General features: G+C 39.5%; 2 protein-coding genes across 5 annotated transcripts in view; one reads left to right on the plus strand and one right to left on the minus strand.

The window, feature by feature from the left end:
* The window catches only part of LOC105424400 (uncharacterized), an 8146-nt gene extending 1311 nt beyond the window's left edge, over nt 1-6835 (plus strand). The window contains exons 2-4 of the mRNA XM_011634611.3: nt 1-2403; nt 2522-3356; nt 3673-6835. The exon at nt 1-2403 is cut by the window's left edge and continues 192 nt beyond it. Coding sequence (XP_011632913.3) covers nt 1-2403; nt 2522-3356; nt 3673-4910 — 4476 coding nt within the window. The 3' untranslated portion in view covers nt 4911-6835. The remainder of the gene's footprint in view (nt 2404-2521; nt 3357-3672) is intronic.
* The window catches only part of LOC105424403 (uncharacterized), a 33739-nt gene continuing 20789 nt past the window's right edge, over nt 5179-18128 (minus strand). The window contains exons 8-11 of one of the 4 annotated variants that reach the window (XM_089078723.1): nt 17145-17304; nt 15004-15073; nt 12546-12786; nt 10114-10254 (exon numbers count right to left, since the gene is read on the minus strand). In XM_089078723.1, the coding sequence (XP_088934849.1) occupies nt 12594-12786; nt 15004-15073; nt 17145-17304 (423 nt within the window). In that variant the 3' untranslated portion in view covers nt 10114-10254; nt 12546-12593. Of the gene's footprint in view, nt 10255-12545; nt 12787-15003; nt 15074-17144; nt 17305-18128 lie in introns of all 4 variants that reach the window. The other 3 variants (XM_089078722.1, XM_011634614.2, XM_011634613.3) reach the window with 3 other exon arrangements.

An 18128-nucleotide genomic window follows, 5' to 3' on the forward strand; every position in this document is an offset into this window, starting at 1 on the left:
AATTATAGTATCGATCGCTACTTTGCCACAGAACCACTGGTGAATCGAAACAATTTTGATACGGGATATTCGTACGACAACATGCACGTAAACGTGCCGTCCACATTCAAGGAATTACCTGACGAAACAGCGATCCTTCATGGCCTGACTCATGAATATAGCGAAATGTACAAGGGCAAGGGTGAACAAAATGTGACGAACTGCGCGATGGCTATCGCTATGAAGAAGGTGCAACCAGTGAAGACATGGACGAGATCAAAATTAGACGAGATCCTGGCGCTGGGCGATTCGTTGTACGCTAATGTCAAATCCGATAAACCGATGATAAAAACGATAACGGCTGCCTATTTAGATGGTACAAAATTCCAAATAGACGAGCATAAATTGATAATAGACGTCGATCTGATCACCGTAACTGGTACGATTACTTCGAAAGTACCATCGATATTGAATCTGAAGCAGGCATTGGAAGAATTTTTTTTGGTGAACGACGAAGGCATAATCGAAACGACCTCAATGGCGGTAGCAATTTGGAGTCAAGATGGTTATTACTATTTGTTCGATCCTCGACCTTGTGACGCTACCGGCATCAGAATAAGGGAAGATAGGACTGTCCAAGTTGCGGAAAGAGATAGGAAAAAGGACGTCGTCGGACAGGAGGATAAGAACGAGACAGGAAATTGTTGCATAATTCGATTTTCAGAAGTGGATTCCTTGGCTGCGCTACTCCTGAAAAATATCGATCCTACGAGAAAAAATGACCGATTTACTATCAGACATGTCACAATTGTGGACGATGTACCTGGCACTCGAGCTTGGAATGAATTTCAACCCGGTATGGCCGGTAAAACGTGGATATTGCGAGGTGGAATATCCAACGTGGATGAATCATTTGAGGAAGAAAATCGAGGACTTCAAGGTCTTGCCATGCCAGTAATGGCTTTGGTAAGTGCGAGCGAAACTCCAACGGCAAAGTGGAATAGCGAGACTATCGACGAAGCGATCAAGGAGGGAAACGCTTATTACAACTGGTGCAAACCTCCTATGGAAATGGAGGAAGAAGTCGAAAGACCGTTTCTCGTTCAAAATTTGAAAAAGAATTTGTATTTTAAAAATCGAAAAGTAACTATCGATATCGAGGAGGCGACAATTGTCGGCGATCTATCGGCACCGGATGATTCAAAATTGCCCAATTTAGAGGAAGGGTTACGTCAATTTTTCGAGAACAAAAATCATGGAATAGTCGAAACGAAGAGACTCTCGGTGGCAGTATGGAAAGAAGAAGAGGCACTCGAGAATAAGGATAAAGAAAAGCAGACATTTTATTATTATTTCGACCCAAATCCTCGAGATAAACTGGGTCAACTGTCGGCAAAGAAAGATGAAGAAAATCCCGCTTGTGTAGTACGCACTTCGGATCTCTCAGCATTAACGAATCTCATCAAGAAAAATGCAGGACAAGATGTTGAAGGCGAAAATGAATTCGTGATACATCAGTTAAAAAATGTTTCTATCGGCGTACTGATGACAGACGAGGAAATCGAGGCGGATAAACGGATACCGGTCTTGCCGGATTTAAATAACTATTCCAACTTAGGTGATACCGGCGCTTTACTTTTGGGTACCATCGATCAAAGAAACGAATTGGCCTTTAAGCGACAAACAAGAGATAAACAACAGGCAGCAAATGCTCTGGTGGCTTTAGCGATGACAAAACTCTACAATCCTCATCTTTGGCATTCCGAGCTTATAGATGACATCTTGAGGATTGGTGACAAATTCACTATGAAGAACTTGATAAATTTGCCCGAAGAGCTAGAAGAAGAGGTACCCAGGAATTATCTTCTTCCGTCGGAAATCATAGAAGATTTCGTCATAGGAGTCAATCGAATGTCGATCGAGCTTGAAGAAGAATCCATCGTCGGGGGAATGACCGACATAACAAGATTGCTAGAATCATTTTTTGAGGGAAATGCCATGGGAGTGTTTCGCCAGGGCGATATAATGATGCCAATCTGGAAAGAGGGCGGGGTGTTCTTCACAATGGATCCTAGGGGCAGGAATGCTCAAGGTGAACCTGATACGGATGGAGTTGCGGCAGTTATGTGGTTCACCGATATCTCTTCGTTGGCTAATGTTCTCCGGACAGCTGCAAAGGAGACAATCGAGAATGTTGTTATCGACGCCGTCACAATTGAAAATATGTACGTGACGCGAGTGGCCGAAGCTCAACGGGTCAAGAAGACTACTTCCGGCGAAGATCTATGGCATCATTTTCCTAAACTCGCCAATGGTGTCTGGAATATCGATGGTAGTGTCACCATGACGGACGAAAGGTTCGACGAAGCGAATCGCGGCATGCAAAGTGCGGCTATTGCCGCGATGGCCATTGTCTTTTCCAAGGTCTCTCTTCATATATTAATTTAATTAATTTTATTTATAATATTAATTTTTATATATATATATATATAACTCGAGGCCACGCGTCTAAATAACTAACATGGAAAATTAATAAATAAAGGTCTACTTACCGAGATTCTGGACACCGTCAATTCTCGACGAAGTTATCGTTACCGGTGATAAGCTGCACTCAAAATGCGTCGAAAGACTCGGCGGAGAAACGGCGCCTCTGGTGAATGAGATCATCAGCGAATTTTTCCTGTCCACTCGGCGCATCGCTCTGACAATCAAGGATTGCGTTGAAGCGGGTAGTCTTATTGGAAGACCGCCCAAGGTTCAAAATTTACAAAGCGGAATCAACAATTTCTTCGACAAGTACGAGGCTGGCGTGTTAACTGTGCGAAAAAATAAAAATTTGGCCATATGGAAGAATATCAATAACGCGTACTATGCTCTGATACTCGATTGGCCCATTACCACGAACCAAGTCACGTTAACGGTCCCACGAGTACTTAGGTTCAGGGATACAAATCTCCTTGTAGAACATCTTCTGCGTTACTTAGGAACCGAAGGTGATTACGAGATTACCGCGATTGATGTGTCGGACTGGAGTAAACCACCACTCGAAGAACTCGATCCTAGTCCGGGGATTCGACCGGCGAATCTACCTCCGTTGAACGCCTACAAAAAATTACGAGGCGAGGCGCGTGCCATTTTGCATGGGAGTTATCATCAGGGCGACGAAATCTTTCCCGAGACATTGCGCGGCCGACAGACAGCAGCGAATTGTGTGGTTGCGCTTGGCATGTCGATTGTGAAAAGTCCCGTCACTTGGACGAAAAAGACTATGGATGAGATCTTAGCGATCGGCAGTAATATTCACCGAGAGACAAGAAAGATCAGACCTACCCAGTCGAGACTGAAACCGAAGGACATCATCAGAGTATTCTACGTGGGTGCGTATTTTTCATTTTTTTTTTTTCGTTGTTTCTTTCTATTTTGAATATATACGAAATAATTTAAAAAAAAAAGAGAGATCTTTAATTGAGAATGCTGGTCGGTGTAATTTAGCATTTTAATTAACTAGTTTTTTTAATATTATATATTTATAATAATAAACATTAAAATTGGAAACTATAACGTTTACTTACAGGAAAGTGCAAGCTGAAGTAACTATCGTAAATGTTGTATATTAGATTGTTTAAATTTAATTTTTAAGTATATACTCTTACTAATATTTACATTTTCGCGTTTCTAAATTCATTTTTCCAGGTGTCAACATTCTGACCGCTGACATCGAATCTAATACCGTGATCGGCCTGGTGACAATTGCTCCTCTTGTCTCGGAAGATAAAAAGAGGCAAGAAGAGACATTGAATGAAAACATTGATAGAGACAAGAATATCACGCAAGGACGACGATTACCTTCTCCGATTTCACTTGAGGAAGGTTTGCGGACATTCTTCCAAAACAACCGTGCCGGCATTTTAATAACCGATCGCAATATGATTGCCATTTGGAAGGATCTAGGCGTCTACTTTATGTACGATCCTAGAGCGAAAAACAATCAGGGTTTACCAGACCATCGTGGAACCTCGTGCGTAATGTGGTTTGCCTGTATAGAACCTCTGTACGATACGATCTTGGCAAATATCGATCCGCACGATAGAAATGGTGCTTTCGAGATCTGTCGAGTGATCATAAGCACCGTCATAATCGAGCCATTGCCATTGCCGGCTAATTTCCAATCGTATTCGAACGATCGTCCGTCGACGTCGTCCATCTCGTCGATCACTCGTCCGAAGAAGAAGACAACGGCGGCCGGGTTGCCGAACGTGAAGCCGCTGACCGAGTATAAAGTCGTAGACGAAGAGTTGAGCATTCTGCGTGGTGGCCTGCACATGAGTCATCGCGCCTTCAGCCCGCGGACCAGGGGTCTGCAGAGCACGGCGATCGCCGCAGTCGCCGTTGTAGCGGGACTACTACACGTGCCGTCCACGTGGACTCCCGAACTGATCGATGCCGTGCTCAGGTACGGTGACTCACTGTACTCGGATAGCGCCCGAGCGGCTCGTACCGGCGCCAGAAATCTCTCACCCAGCGAATTGCTCACCGTATTCGTCCTGGGTGACCTCAGAGTTACCATTCACGTTCACAATCATACTACCGCGGGAATACTTCACGTCTTCGACTTGTCCGAGGCGCTCGCCATGTTCTTCCGCACGAATTGCGCCGGAATATTGCACACGGCCGATCTGGCGATAGCCGTGATGCAACATTGCGGTAAATTTTACATGTTCGATCCGTGCTCGAGAAACGATCGAGGCAGGTCCGCCTACGACGGTGCCGCGTGCCTCTTTAGATGTGATAATATCGTAAAAATGATCAAGATATTCCTGGCTAATTGCAACCTCGGACAATCGAACGTGTACACTCTAAATGCGATTAACGTATCGAGCCTGCATTTTTTCTCGATCGCGAAGGACTCTGGCACATTTAAATATCGATAGCGATTTCACGTTTCTCCTCATATTCACCATTTGGTGTGACCACCGTACTACGATAAGAATTCGACACACACACACACACACACACACACACACACACACACACACACACACACATATAAAATTGTTAACAAAATAAATAAAGACTAAAGAAAAAGTGTTTTACGATCTTGAAACGCAAAACGCAAAACGCAAAACGCAAAACTTCCATGATTCCGTAATTTGATAAAATGTAAATGAAAGAGTGAAAGAACTCGTACACGCGGCCGACAACGTTCTCAAAGTGCTAATTTTATTTATAGGTTTTCTTTATGACACAAATCACTTTTAGCATCTACATGAGTAGGAGTACAGGCTATACGAGAATGAATGATACAGATCGCTTATTAATGTAAATACAATGTTCCTTCTTCTCAATTACATACTATCAGCCTAGATACTTAAAAAACACTGTACAACGCAGCTGAGAACTGTCGATTGATACTTTACAATATGATACAATCACTCCTTCGAAGCGAGACACGAGCTCCGAAGCCGATTCGGTCGGCACGAGTCGCCCTTGGTCACCCTCGTCACCCCCGGGGGAAGGGGTGTGTGTCTCACCTGCGATTCGCGAGCAAATCTCGATACCCTCCTCTCTTCTCGAGCGGACTACCGTAGGCCGTATCGAGCGAGTATTTTGCTCGCATTCCGAGAATCGCGATTCCGCGTCCCGCAGAAGTACGCTCTTTCTTTCCATAACATCCGGTAACATCGAACGCGCGACGGTTTTACATCTTCCGAGCAGTCCATCGCCGAGTCTCAACAGGCGGGAGATCGCTTCGTTTCCTAACACGACAAGCGAAAGGCAGCGAGGCACGCGAGCGGGTTTCCCTCGTCCCGCGTGTATTCGACACTACCGTGTCCATCGAGAGAGGATCAGCCCCGCTCGCGTCACTCTCTCCTCAGTAGTACAGCAGTCATCGTCATCACGTACAAGCACGCATACGTCTCTCACTCACCGCGCCGACTTTGCGCGAGTCTTTGCGTTTTCTCGTGCTGTGTTATGTGTGTCGGTACCGCAATTGTACCGCTGGTGATAATCCGCCGCTCTCGTTTCTTTCGCACTCGTCTCGTCTCGTGAGACGTTGCTGGTTGTCCTTGCCCCGTACTTACTCGATAGATAGTAACTTGATTCGTACTTCGGTTTCCCGATCGAACATCCTGTACATACCCGCGAGTCTTTTTCCTTTCTTTTTACTTTTTTCACTTTATTCACGCGATACAGTATAATACAGTGTATAGTCTAAAATTTGTAATTTTGGATTTGGAATCGATACATGTCGATATTTTTCACACAAGTCTTTCCTATTCCTCGCTTTGTAACTGTACGTTTTCGTAGCGTGCGACGATAGATGGAAAGGATTTATATGAATAGGAAAAGTAACAGAGCGTAAATACTAATACCAAGTACCAAGTCCAAAATTAAAAATTCTAAACTGGTGCTGATATAGCATACAGATTGTTCGATGAGGAAAAGTTCGATCTCGCGAAAAGATTCGTACTAAATTCGCCGTTTTCAGTCTGTTTAACTCGAGTTCGATCGACAAACGAAGAAAGTGGGAAGGAAAGAAGAGAGAGAACGATGGATCGAGTGAAGAGGGCGATGGAAAGGACGGAAAAAAAAGGGGGGAAGCAAGTTTGCGTCGGTGGCCCATGTTCCACGATTGACACAATTAGGTTATTACAGGAATAGATTATAATGTTTAAAAAACAATATGTATTATCGGTAATATTGGCATGACGTTATGGCACGTTTAGTTTGCTTGCTACATTCGATGCGTTTCCACGACTATTTTCGTCGTACAAACACCGCGTCGTGATTCCACTCAATGGAAAAAAAGGGAAGAGTATAAAAAGATAAAAAAAAAGAGAGAGAGAAAGAGAGAGAGAGAGAGAAATACATTGAAAGGAGAGAAGGGGAAAGATATTGTCATAAATGTTCGCGAGCACACACTCGCGCAAATCTCTACTTTCGTTTCGTAGCGTATAAACGCGCGCAATTTCACACCCTTTCGTTCTCCCGTTGGCATCATCCCTCCATTGCACTTTCCCATGCGCCGCAACAAATGCATCATATAAAACATATTTATTTTATATACAAAAAGAAAAACTGCTTTCGGAATAAATGCTTGCTTTCGGAATAAATTGTTATGAAAGACCTTTGTCGCGCTTTCTTTTCGGTTCGGTTTAATAGACGATAGAGAAACTATAATCGTCGCACCAAAAAATGTCGCATAACGAAACAAGATCTGCCATTGACAATTCTAATCGCAATTGTGCTCAACATGCATGAAATTACGCATTATCACACGCGATTTTGACAAAAACGTACTATCATGTAGAACATGTCTTGTTGCAAAAAAGTTTAAGAGACTTTATTTATTTTCGCAAAAAAAAAAAACATTAAATTGATAAAAAAGGAAATTTATAAACAATTTTAAAAAGTTATAACATTAAAAATCTTAATGTAAGACAAATAAAGATAAAACAACTATCTTTTTGCAAGAAAATTTTATACAAAATTTTCCACTATACGTAAAAGGTTAACAATTTCTATTTCATCTATGAAAGAAGAATTACTGCTGTCTAATATTAATAGATTTTCTCAAAGTAAAATTCACGAAATAATAAAAATATTAATTATTTTACATTATTTCGCATTTTTTTAATTGTTAACGAAGTACGTTTTCGCTTAAATCTGCAAGTCATATCAATACGATAAAAACAACATATATAATAAAACAGAAAAAATGCAAATTTGTCAATAAAGATATCTGTAACATCATTTTGTATCTAAAAACAAAAACCTGTATTATCTTAACGTTGGATCACCACGTGCTAAACTCCGTTAATAAAGGAAAGAGAGAAAACTAAAACGTTGATAAAACTTACTTAATGTCACTTTTCACAAGTTCACAAGATTCCTTTCCTAAAGTCAAATAATTTTTGATCATTGAGTGATTGTTCCAATGGTAAACATTTTTTTCTATACGATTTGAGAGAGAAACATGTTTCTCTGATGCGCACGCATATAAATTACGAATAATAATTAATTCTTAAGTCGGACGTTACTATATGTTCGTCAAACGCTCATGTTACGTTAGCACGTAGGAGTGAAAGGGGAGGCAGAAAATATATCTGATGAGAGGGACAGAAATGCAAGGGAGAAATGAATATATTACAGGATAATCCTCCCAAGAACGTCCCTTTTAACGCTGCTTGTAACTTAATGCAGCTCGATCCAATCTTTTTATAAAAGATGATCACGTCTCTTGATTCTGGGAGTCTTTATTCTCTCTTTTTTTTTTTTAATTTAGTGCGGTTATTGTCTTTGTTAAATCAAAATTACGAATTTACGAATTCAATCATCTTTCAATTCAAAAAAAGAATCAAAAGATGAAAATATACCGATGTTTTCGAAGTTGACTGTGATAATTTGAAATTTTATACGTATTATTAATATATATCAATTACGTATTATCAATATTAATACGCGATCGATATGTATTAAAACTTAGTAACTACATAGTTGAATAGTATAATATTCCGCACAAATAAAACAATTTGTTTGACAAGTTCTATAGAAACATATTGCTATAAAACTTTGTCAATCGTATAGCGCCACTTATTAACGATAGTATTATTAAAAATGTAAAATAAGGGACATAAAAGAGGGAAAACAGGAGAAAAAAAAGGTATTCGAGTATTAGAGAGAAAATGAGCGGGGATTCGGTAATAAGGTATTCGGTAAGCTTACATGCTAATCAACCGCACTGTATATAGACTTTTAAAAAAATAACAAATTACATATACATAGAAGATGGATATTTTGACACACCAATGTGTGATGAGGTCGAATAAACAAATGACAATAAAACGTATCGCGCGCGCGTGCGTGTCGCTTTATTTTTTTCTCGCGACCCTCTTTCGCTTTACGTTTCTAGCTACTTGTCCGCAATATAATTACTTTTCTAGAGTATAGTAGCTGGCACAGGAACATGACTTTTCAGTCATTGGCATCACAACGTAACAAGGACTACAAGCTGCGTCACGCGCATTTTCCTCAGCTTATAAGCTTACTTCCTCAGTCGCATTATCATCTGTGCACCTTGCTCTATCCCAATTTGCGCACGTATGTGTGCACGTATATTCTTTCACGCTTCTCTCTCGCTTACGTTTCCTTTTCTTTTTTATCGAGCAGGTGACAACCAAATACTTGGTCCTGAGTATTTCTGCACATAGTATTTTTGTTCTTTCGTTAACACAAATATAACGTCTCGATTGTTATTTCCAACTTTGGACACTGAACATTTCCTATTTCGGCGAACAATGGACAAGAGCGAGGCCAGAAGAGAACGATCGAAGACAAAATAAATCCACAACGGCGATGTGACTTTACGTACCTGAATTCAAATCGTTAACAGTGCCATTTAGATTACGGATTGCATTTAATTTCAACACATGCTCAACTATCTCGTAAGTGAGCCCTCTCGCGTATTATCTTCAGGTGTTTGGAGACTATCACACTCTCCGTCTATCTGGTCTTCTTCTCTCCCTTCTCTTTGATCAGATCAGACTATAAGAGAAAACTGAACAAAGGGGAGATTCTTTTTTTGATCTCCTCCTCTCCTCAGAAATCTCTCTCGCTCTCTTCCACTTATTATTTTTATCATCATTTCAATCAAGTTCTTTGTCATCCAGCCTTCACATCGCGTGTATACGTAGACGGACCCTATAGATGACACCGCGTATAACAACAGTTCGGTCACGTGGGTCCGGCCGGGGCTACGTAACACTGATTGCCGGGTTGGAGGGGCCCGAAGGCGCGGGTTCGCTTTTTATACACTGTCCAGTCAATTGATTCACGCTGAGCGGATTATTAATGTCGTGAGGATTCGTGCCGACGGGATTGCGATGAGGCTGTGGAGGTGGTTGCGGTTGCTGTTGTTGCTGCGCTGCCACCGATGTCACCGCCGCCGCCGATCCCGCCATCGCTGCCACCGTCGTCGTCGTCGTTATCGGCTGGTTCGTGTTCGACAGAGGTGGAGGCGGCACCGGGGGCGTCAACGGACATGGGCATGGACTGGCCAGACTCGAGGGTGATGGTAAGACCAACGAAGGGCTCGCCAGACTAGACAACGCGGATAGGCCCCCGGGGCTACTGAGGGACTCGTCCTCCTCTGGAGTTCCCGCCTCTCCTACGCTACCCAAGTTGTCCTCCGAATGATCATCCTCGGCCTCACCATCAGCTTCACCATCGCCGTCTCCTCCCTCCCCCATGTATCTGATACATTTCTTCTTGCGTCTGCAAATAACGACGGAAACTCGATTAGTGCGCACTCATTCGGATATTCGAAATAGGACGTAATGTTGTCTTTCAATGATTGCAATTTCCATCCGTGAGAGATAATTTATTTAAATATTATATTATTAGCAAATAACTGCAATTTTTTTTCCTTTATATTTTGGTAATTAAACCGAATGTTCACAAATATGATGTTTTTACTGTAAAGATCTCATCATCAGAAGTCTGTCTTGATTTAGTATTACGAATCAAATAATTTTTAAATTAATATTAATTCTATTCTTAATATAACTTTGTCTAATATAATTTATCTGTGTATACTTTATATTGAACTCGGTACTCGACGGAATTCTCTCACTGTTGGAAACGCGTAGTGTCCATAAAAAAATGTTACATCTAAAATAATTACCAACTAAAAAAACATGCGATTACTCGTCATCATCGCAAAGTTAGACGCACAAACTTCTTTTCGAGTTAGTAATTATATTTCATACTTTAATCAAGAGCTAGAGGGAACGATTTTTGTGCGCCTGACGATGCTTCGATTGCTCGACACTGATCACTCGCTCGCAAATGCCATGCTCAAGATCTTTGGACGTAACAAGCATAATGTGTAAGAAATTTATACGTGACAAAGGAAATAAAACTCAATCGGAATGCCAGGAAGGCATCTGTCGAATTATTGGTTAAATCGAGAACTCGATGGGGGGAATTGAGCTTATTCTTTTTTTTTTTTTTTTTTTTTTTTTTTTTTTTTTTTTTTCCCATAGCGTCGATCTGTCGTAAAACGCTCAATTGACGCACTAAAGTGGAAGTTATAATATGTCATGTGGAACTTGGAATTATTGCGAATAATAGCAAAGTGTTTTTACAAAATAAAGTTTTTAGTCGCGCAAAAGGTGGACGTCGATGAACAGATTCCGTGTGACGAGAGGAAGAGAGGCGTTTTGCTACTGCACAATTTTCACAAGTGAGCCTGTCCGATCTCGTCCGAGAACTGCTTTGCAGTCGAGACATTTTGCCGCTCTGCCATTGGCTCTCATTATTTATCTCTCAGCTAAATCAGTTAGTTTCAATTCGACTGTGCTGCCGAGGACGACGGAAGTTGCTATTAACTCGCAGTCACACTTGAATGTTAAAGCATTACACAAAATTTACGAGAGTTGAATTCCTTTTAGTGCACGACAACGAACGGCATTTGAAAGTCTCGTGCTGGATCGTAACGAACATTATTTCTTTGTCAGCTTTGTCAAATTATTGTATTATTGATAATTATATACATATAACTATATATAGCTACGACTAATTTACTAATCGCAGAAAAATTGTTCTTCATATTTGGCCTTATAAATTATATTTTTTACAAGATATTAAAGTGCAACTTCCGTTTTGATTTTTAATAAGAAGAATAAATATTTTCATATAGAAAGTACAAAACAGCTATCTTGTTAAAAGAAATGTAATTATAGTTATTTACCATCCAGTCCGAGACTTTGATAATAATATTGTGCAAAGTTTCAACTTAAATTTCATTCTACGTTCTGCGTTTAGCTAGCGCAATTTTTTTTTTTTTTTTTAAAGAAGTGCCATGAATTATATGTATAAAAATACATTATCATATAAAATATTATAAAAAGAAAAATGATTAGATATTAAAAATAAAAAAGAAAAAAAAAACGTAACGTAAAAAAGGAACACATTCGTACAATGCAATCATCTGATTCGATCTTCTATGAACTGTCATGCCAAAAAATTAAAATGTGTAAAAATCTTTTGTGTGTCAAACGTTCCGAAATCGAAGCAAATAATTGTTACATGAGTGTGCGTGTGTGTGTGTGCGTGCGCGCGCGTATGTGTGTGTGTGTGTGTGTGTGTGTGTGTGTGTGTGTGTATTAACATAGATATATCATATATATACATATATGTAGATGTAAATATAATATGATATATATTACAGATCAGCCATGCTAAGGGCAACACTGAGTAAATTCCAACTAAATGAGAGGGATAAATAAATAACAATAATAAGCTGTAAAGAGCCACAACAATGAGAAACAATGCGAGCATCACGGGCCACCGTCGTGCCGCTTACTATGGGGCTCCTCGCTCGTATCCTCCTACTAGATGATGTCTAAAGAGCTCTATATTTTCGTCAAATTTCAGGAGAAAAAAAAAAAAAGTTCAACATATAGTTACGAGGTATAGCAAAATCTTTTGAGCTATCTCTCGAGCGACTGGCTGACCATAGCGAGGACCGACGAAGGCCCGGTAGGTTTTAAGTCGGGACTGACCACTGTTTAAGAAGAAGTGTTGCAGTAGAAGGGAGGCGATAGGCTTGACTAGAGATTAACATAAGTGGGTTCTTGCTGAGGCGAAGAGGCATTGGAGGCAGTGTTAGTGTTTGGCGGGGCGGCGGCTGTACCCACCGTCCCCCCACCACCTCCAGCCCCGACCCCTGCCCCCGCGCTACTTCCCACACCATGATGGATAATGCTCGCGTGGATGCCCATCCCCGCTCCATGCTCCACTGGGCTGCCAAAACCAACCACCAGCCATTAAAGGGGCGCTTTCTCGCTAAGACATATCGTCGACTTAATCCCACCTCAATCTCGCACCGTATCGTGTCGTCACCCACACGCACGTGTGTCTACCTCAAATTACTTTTCTAACTTTCCGACCCTAGAGCTCTCGTGATAGTAAAATCGCAAGAATGAGACCGGCGAGTTGTTAGTACTTAACTATCAAGATTATCATGCAATTTTTTTTCTGTATTCCAGAATGCGCGATATCGATGCCAGATATCATTCTACGTATCGCTCTCCTCTAAGAAATAGAAAATGATCGTTGTCGAATTTCTTTAGTTAGACATTTTAACAATAATCTAATAATAGAATATTGAAAAATAAAATTTTAGACTAGAATATAGTTAAATAATAATTTAGGTCTTGTATTTGGGTATCGTGGCTGTAGCATTGCCGGCCTCGTTGAAACAAGCTTGAATTTTAAGGGGAACGAAGAAAGATGGAGTAGAATACAGTACGATTGTTATATTGATCAGAAAATATGTCTCCCAAATCATCCGTACTAACACGATGAGATAAAGAATTTATCTTAGCATACCTGATAACACTACGAACATTGGTGACTGTTCTACGATCTACATTTATATTGTCACACGGTTTTTACATTCCTCTCTAGTACGATTTCTGGAATAACCGCGATACATATAATACCAATCGAAAGCTCAGCACAATGATATCTTATACAAGCGGCATGTAAGTTACGTGCATTTAATGCAGAGTGCAATCGACCAAGTCCAAATGCAACAACCTAGATGTGTCCGGCAGTGTCCAATAAAGATCATTTGCAAACTAGATTTTGAGAAAAAGAATATGAGAATATATAAAGGCAATCGCATACGATGAATTTTACACGCTTCTTTATGACACGAATTTTACATGCTTCCAGTTTCATTCCTATGCACGCGGCGACTGCCAGATTGATGATGATTCATCGATAGAATACGTTCTCTCCAAATGACGCTTAATTTGGTACTTGCTATCACAAAGGACTGTTTCCTTCTCTCATTGTATAACAAAAGAAAGGAGAAAAAAAAGAATCGTTGATGGGATTTGTCCTCGCCCCTTTAATGAGGTCCATGAGATTCACAAACCCAGCCGGGAGTTGGGGCATTTGGGCTATGCCGTGACATAGTGAATATAGTCGACGCTAAAAACGGGTGGCTCGTGATACCGCGATAAACTACGAAAGTGCGTTTCTAAAAACTGATATTTACAAGCCAAGTACAGTTGGACATGGCGTCACAATTGCGCCCTGCGTCGCAATTAGGGAGAAGACTGGTCGTTCACCCTCTTTTCTTTTTTTTTTTCTTTTTTCACTTTTTGGAAGACACATTTTCTGACGGTCGCGCGTAGCTTCGCTCCGCGCTACCTTCTTTTTTCTCTGTGCGTTTCTTTCCTCGTTCGCTCTATATTATACTCGTAGATTCGATAGGAAGATAGTATCGTCACGGCAAGTGCGAGTCGTTCATGATTGATCGCAAGGCGACTCTGTTTCGCATCACATCGTACTGCGTCACCGATTGTACTTGTACATGTACGCTTTGGAATATGCCGTTTGACAATGTCTTCTCTCTTTCAAGTTCCATGATTAACATGTGGATGACGGAACGGGGTCCGAGACCGATACGAGATAGCGAACGTCGAAGATATTAGAATCGTGATCGGTATACCGCGAATAATCTTGAAGAAAGTTGTTAGTCGTACATATTGAAATTTGTTTGCAAGTTTTCGAATCGTCTAATCATTTTAGAAGCGCTGGAGTATGTTCAAATGAGATACTCGCGTATTGTATTACCGTAAATTGTTAAATTATATGCTTGTTATATTAAAAGACAGAGAGAGAGAGAGAGAGAGAGAGAGAGAGAGAGAGAGAGAGAGAGAATTGACGTTACGCGACGGACAATTCAATATCCTTTTTTCCGAAATTAATGATATCGATGAACGAAAATGTTCCGAATACCATGTTCTCTACATCATTTTAATAGCGGACAAGACATAAATTTTTAAGAATATGATCGATAAACATGACATTGCCAATCACCAGGCTTTCGTAAAATTTAGCACGTATTTACACGCCAATCACGAAGATTATACGCGCGATCTAACGATTATCTCGTCGTACAAGCACAAGATATCGAAAGGAAGCTCTTGCACATAACACACGTACCTGCAAGGTTTGCACCACTGGCTTTGTTGATCTAATCCATACCTAGCACGGCATTTCTTCATGTTATTACCTAGAAAGGGAAATGATAACGATTAATAATGTAATAATCATGAGTTATTTGAAAGCGGGATTACGATTATTCGATGTAGGTCGACATTCTGTTAAAAGAATGACATAGTTATTGACATTGATGTTCTCGTTGTATGAGAAAGATGTGAAAAATCAACTCGAATAACGTATGACCACGTGATAGAGAAAAAAGTAACAGATAATGATATACATATGTAATATATATATAAATGTTACATATTAACAAACCGTGCGAAATTATTGTGTACGTTTCAATGCGATAACGACGTAATATAGTAAAATATAGTGAAATAAATTAGTGCTCGAGTTCCTGCGTTTAATAAATTCATGTTTCTGTGATTGCCAAATGAACTCAATGAATGTCAACTAGTCATGCGTGTAACAGAACGACGTTAACCCCTTGAGATTCGAAAGCATCGACGATTATTATATTATATCGTATTTTTTTTTATTTTTCGAGAGAGAAAAGATTTTATAACAAGTTCAATATTGAAATGTATATAGACTGCCTAAAATCATGTAAAATATAATTCTAAAATTAAATAATATTCTTTTAAAATTAATAAAACGAAAATTTATTTCGGTGTCACGACCTCAAAGGGTTGTAAACGAATGAGACGTAGAACTTTCGTCGAAGACGTTATATCGATACTATAGATATAACATATCGAAAAACAAATTTTATGCAAAAATATGGTATAAACAAGTAATAAATACAGGAGTGTAGTTCTACTTTAATCGATTTTATATAATAAGACTGATAGTCTTCGGGAAAGGATCCACGTATATTTAGACAAATATGCGAATCGTTTATCTTGGTAGTGATACAAATCTATTTTTTGAAATATTATAAATTTCGAAAAGTCAACGTAAACTCATTTAATTTGTTTCAAGATTGGATGACTTGGTTCATTTTCCAAATAAACGACTCGTATCTTTGTCAAACGAATAGTATAGCATGCAACGTTAACGTTAAAACAGCTTAAAACACGATCAAAGATCTACTCGTCTGAAATGTCGTGACTTGTATTATAACGCAAGCTCCGCAATATTTAAAAAAATATCAATTATGAATGTAAGCGCTCTGTATCGCGCGAGCGCTAGTGAACGTAACTTTCATATGTGGGAGTTTAGAATAAACCAAGTGACTCGATTAAAAGTGACAAGAGAACGAAAACAATAAAATTAGAATAAAAATTAAGGAAGTCAGGTAACATTGAAACGATCAAAGAAAAAAAATGTACGAATCGAAATATAGGAATAAAAGAATGATAGGGCAAGACAGAGAGAAAGAAAGTAAGATAAATATATTTATAAAAAAACAAAGTGGCAGGAAGAGAATGAGTGAAAAAAAAAAAAACAGAGAGAGAGAGAGAGAGAGAGAGAGAAAGAGAGAGGGGCGAAAGGCTGAAAGAAAATTAAACGCTCAGGATTGTCTGATTTTGCGGAGTAGGTCCCTGTAAAAATGCAAAATGGCCAGCGTCCCCAAAGTTGTATACGTAATTAATATAAAAATGCGTGATGTTTGTTTCGATTGTGCTTGTGCATATGTATGTGTATATGCGCGCGCGCGCGCGTGTACGTGTGTGTGTGTGTGCACTTTATGTGTCACATGTTGCCAATGTGTGATACAGATATACAGGCACGCACGTGCGCATGTGCACGCTCGTACTCGCGGCTAATGAAAAGACCATATATATATATAAGAGTCACATTTATATATATATATATATATATATATATATATATATATATATATATGAACGTATATGCGCGCGTGTATATCATACTAACATAGTCATAATCAACTATATATTTGTGTGTGTGTGTGTATATATATAAATATATATATATAAATATAATTAATATAGATATCGACCCAAAACCCCTAAAACGGGGAGGAAACATGCAACATAATATAGTGTAGCAATATAAGAATGTTTATAATATAATAATAGTATATATGTGATAATGAGTAGGGTGAGGGGGCGGGGGCTCTTTTCTTATGACGAGGAGATTGTAAGAATGTGTGGAGTGAGGCATATGGGTACCTCCAGGATCACTGTTTGTGTCTTGTTTGCGCTTCCTCTTCTTAGTTCGGTTGGTATTTGCGCGGGAAGACCAGTCAGGGTACAGCTGCATGTGCAACTGTCTCTCCCGTCGCGCCAACTCATAATACTTGGCCTGTTCCTCTCGCCCTAGCGCGTGCCACTACCGAGAGAGAACCAAACACTTTTTGTAATTGTGCATGAATCGTGTATGGACTAAACAATATTTTTAATCAAGAAAAAAGAAAATTCACTAATGCTACTGCCGCCACCCTAATTGCATAAAAATTAGAGTTAGCTCACTCTATTCAGAATTTATTATTTATTATTTTTTCATTATTTTTTCGTTATCTATTTTATCATTTTTTTTTTTTCTTAACAATATTTCGTTGCCTCATAGCATTTCAGTAACACTGGGGTCCCTACTTTCCGTTTAAAGTGCTAGAAGAACAGCCTAAGTTGTCCCCTCCCCCTCGGTTGCACCGCTATTCATCATATATGGTCGATATTAACAACCTAAAGCATACAGGGTGTCTGATAGAAAACACGACCTAGTGAGTAGATGATAAAAAATCTTATTGAAGCACGCGTGCGGATAAAAGAGTAAAAGAATAATGTTAATACGCCTGTACACAAGAAAACATGCCACGCAATCAGCATATACTCGCAATCAGTGAAAGATATAATCCTTAATATATTGTTATATATATATATATATATTATAATAACATGTCGTAGTTATGATAAAAAAATTGTTATTAATTTATATTTTATTTATTTATCAAAGCGTGATTGAAAAACTGAGAATTTAAAAAAAATCTGCTATTTGACGGTTGTTACGCATTTATTGTACCAAATGATTCAATTAGATTTCACTATCTGTCGAGTGATTCAATTAGATTTCACTATCTGTCGAGTCTTTTGGCGACACTGATGCATTCTTCTCTCAAAAAAGCACGATATGTTGCTCCAGTGTATTTCCGTTTG

The sequence above is a fragment of the Pogonomyrmex barbatus genome, unplaced genomic scaffold (assembly GCF_055798465.1).
Source record: "Pogonomyrmex barbatus isolate J1 unplaced genomic scaffold, ASM5579846v1 scaffold29, whole genome shotgun sequence".
NCBI lineage: Eukaryota > Metazoa > Arthropoda > Insecta > Hymenoptera > Formicidae > Pogonomyrmex > Pogonomyrmex barbatus.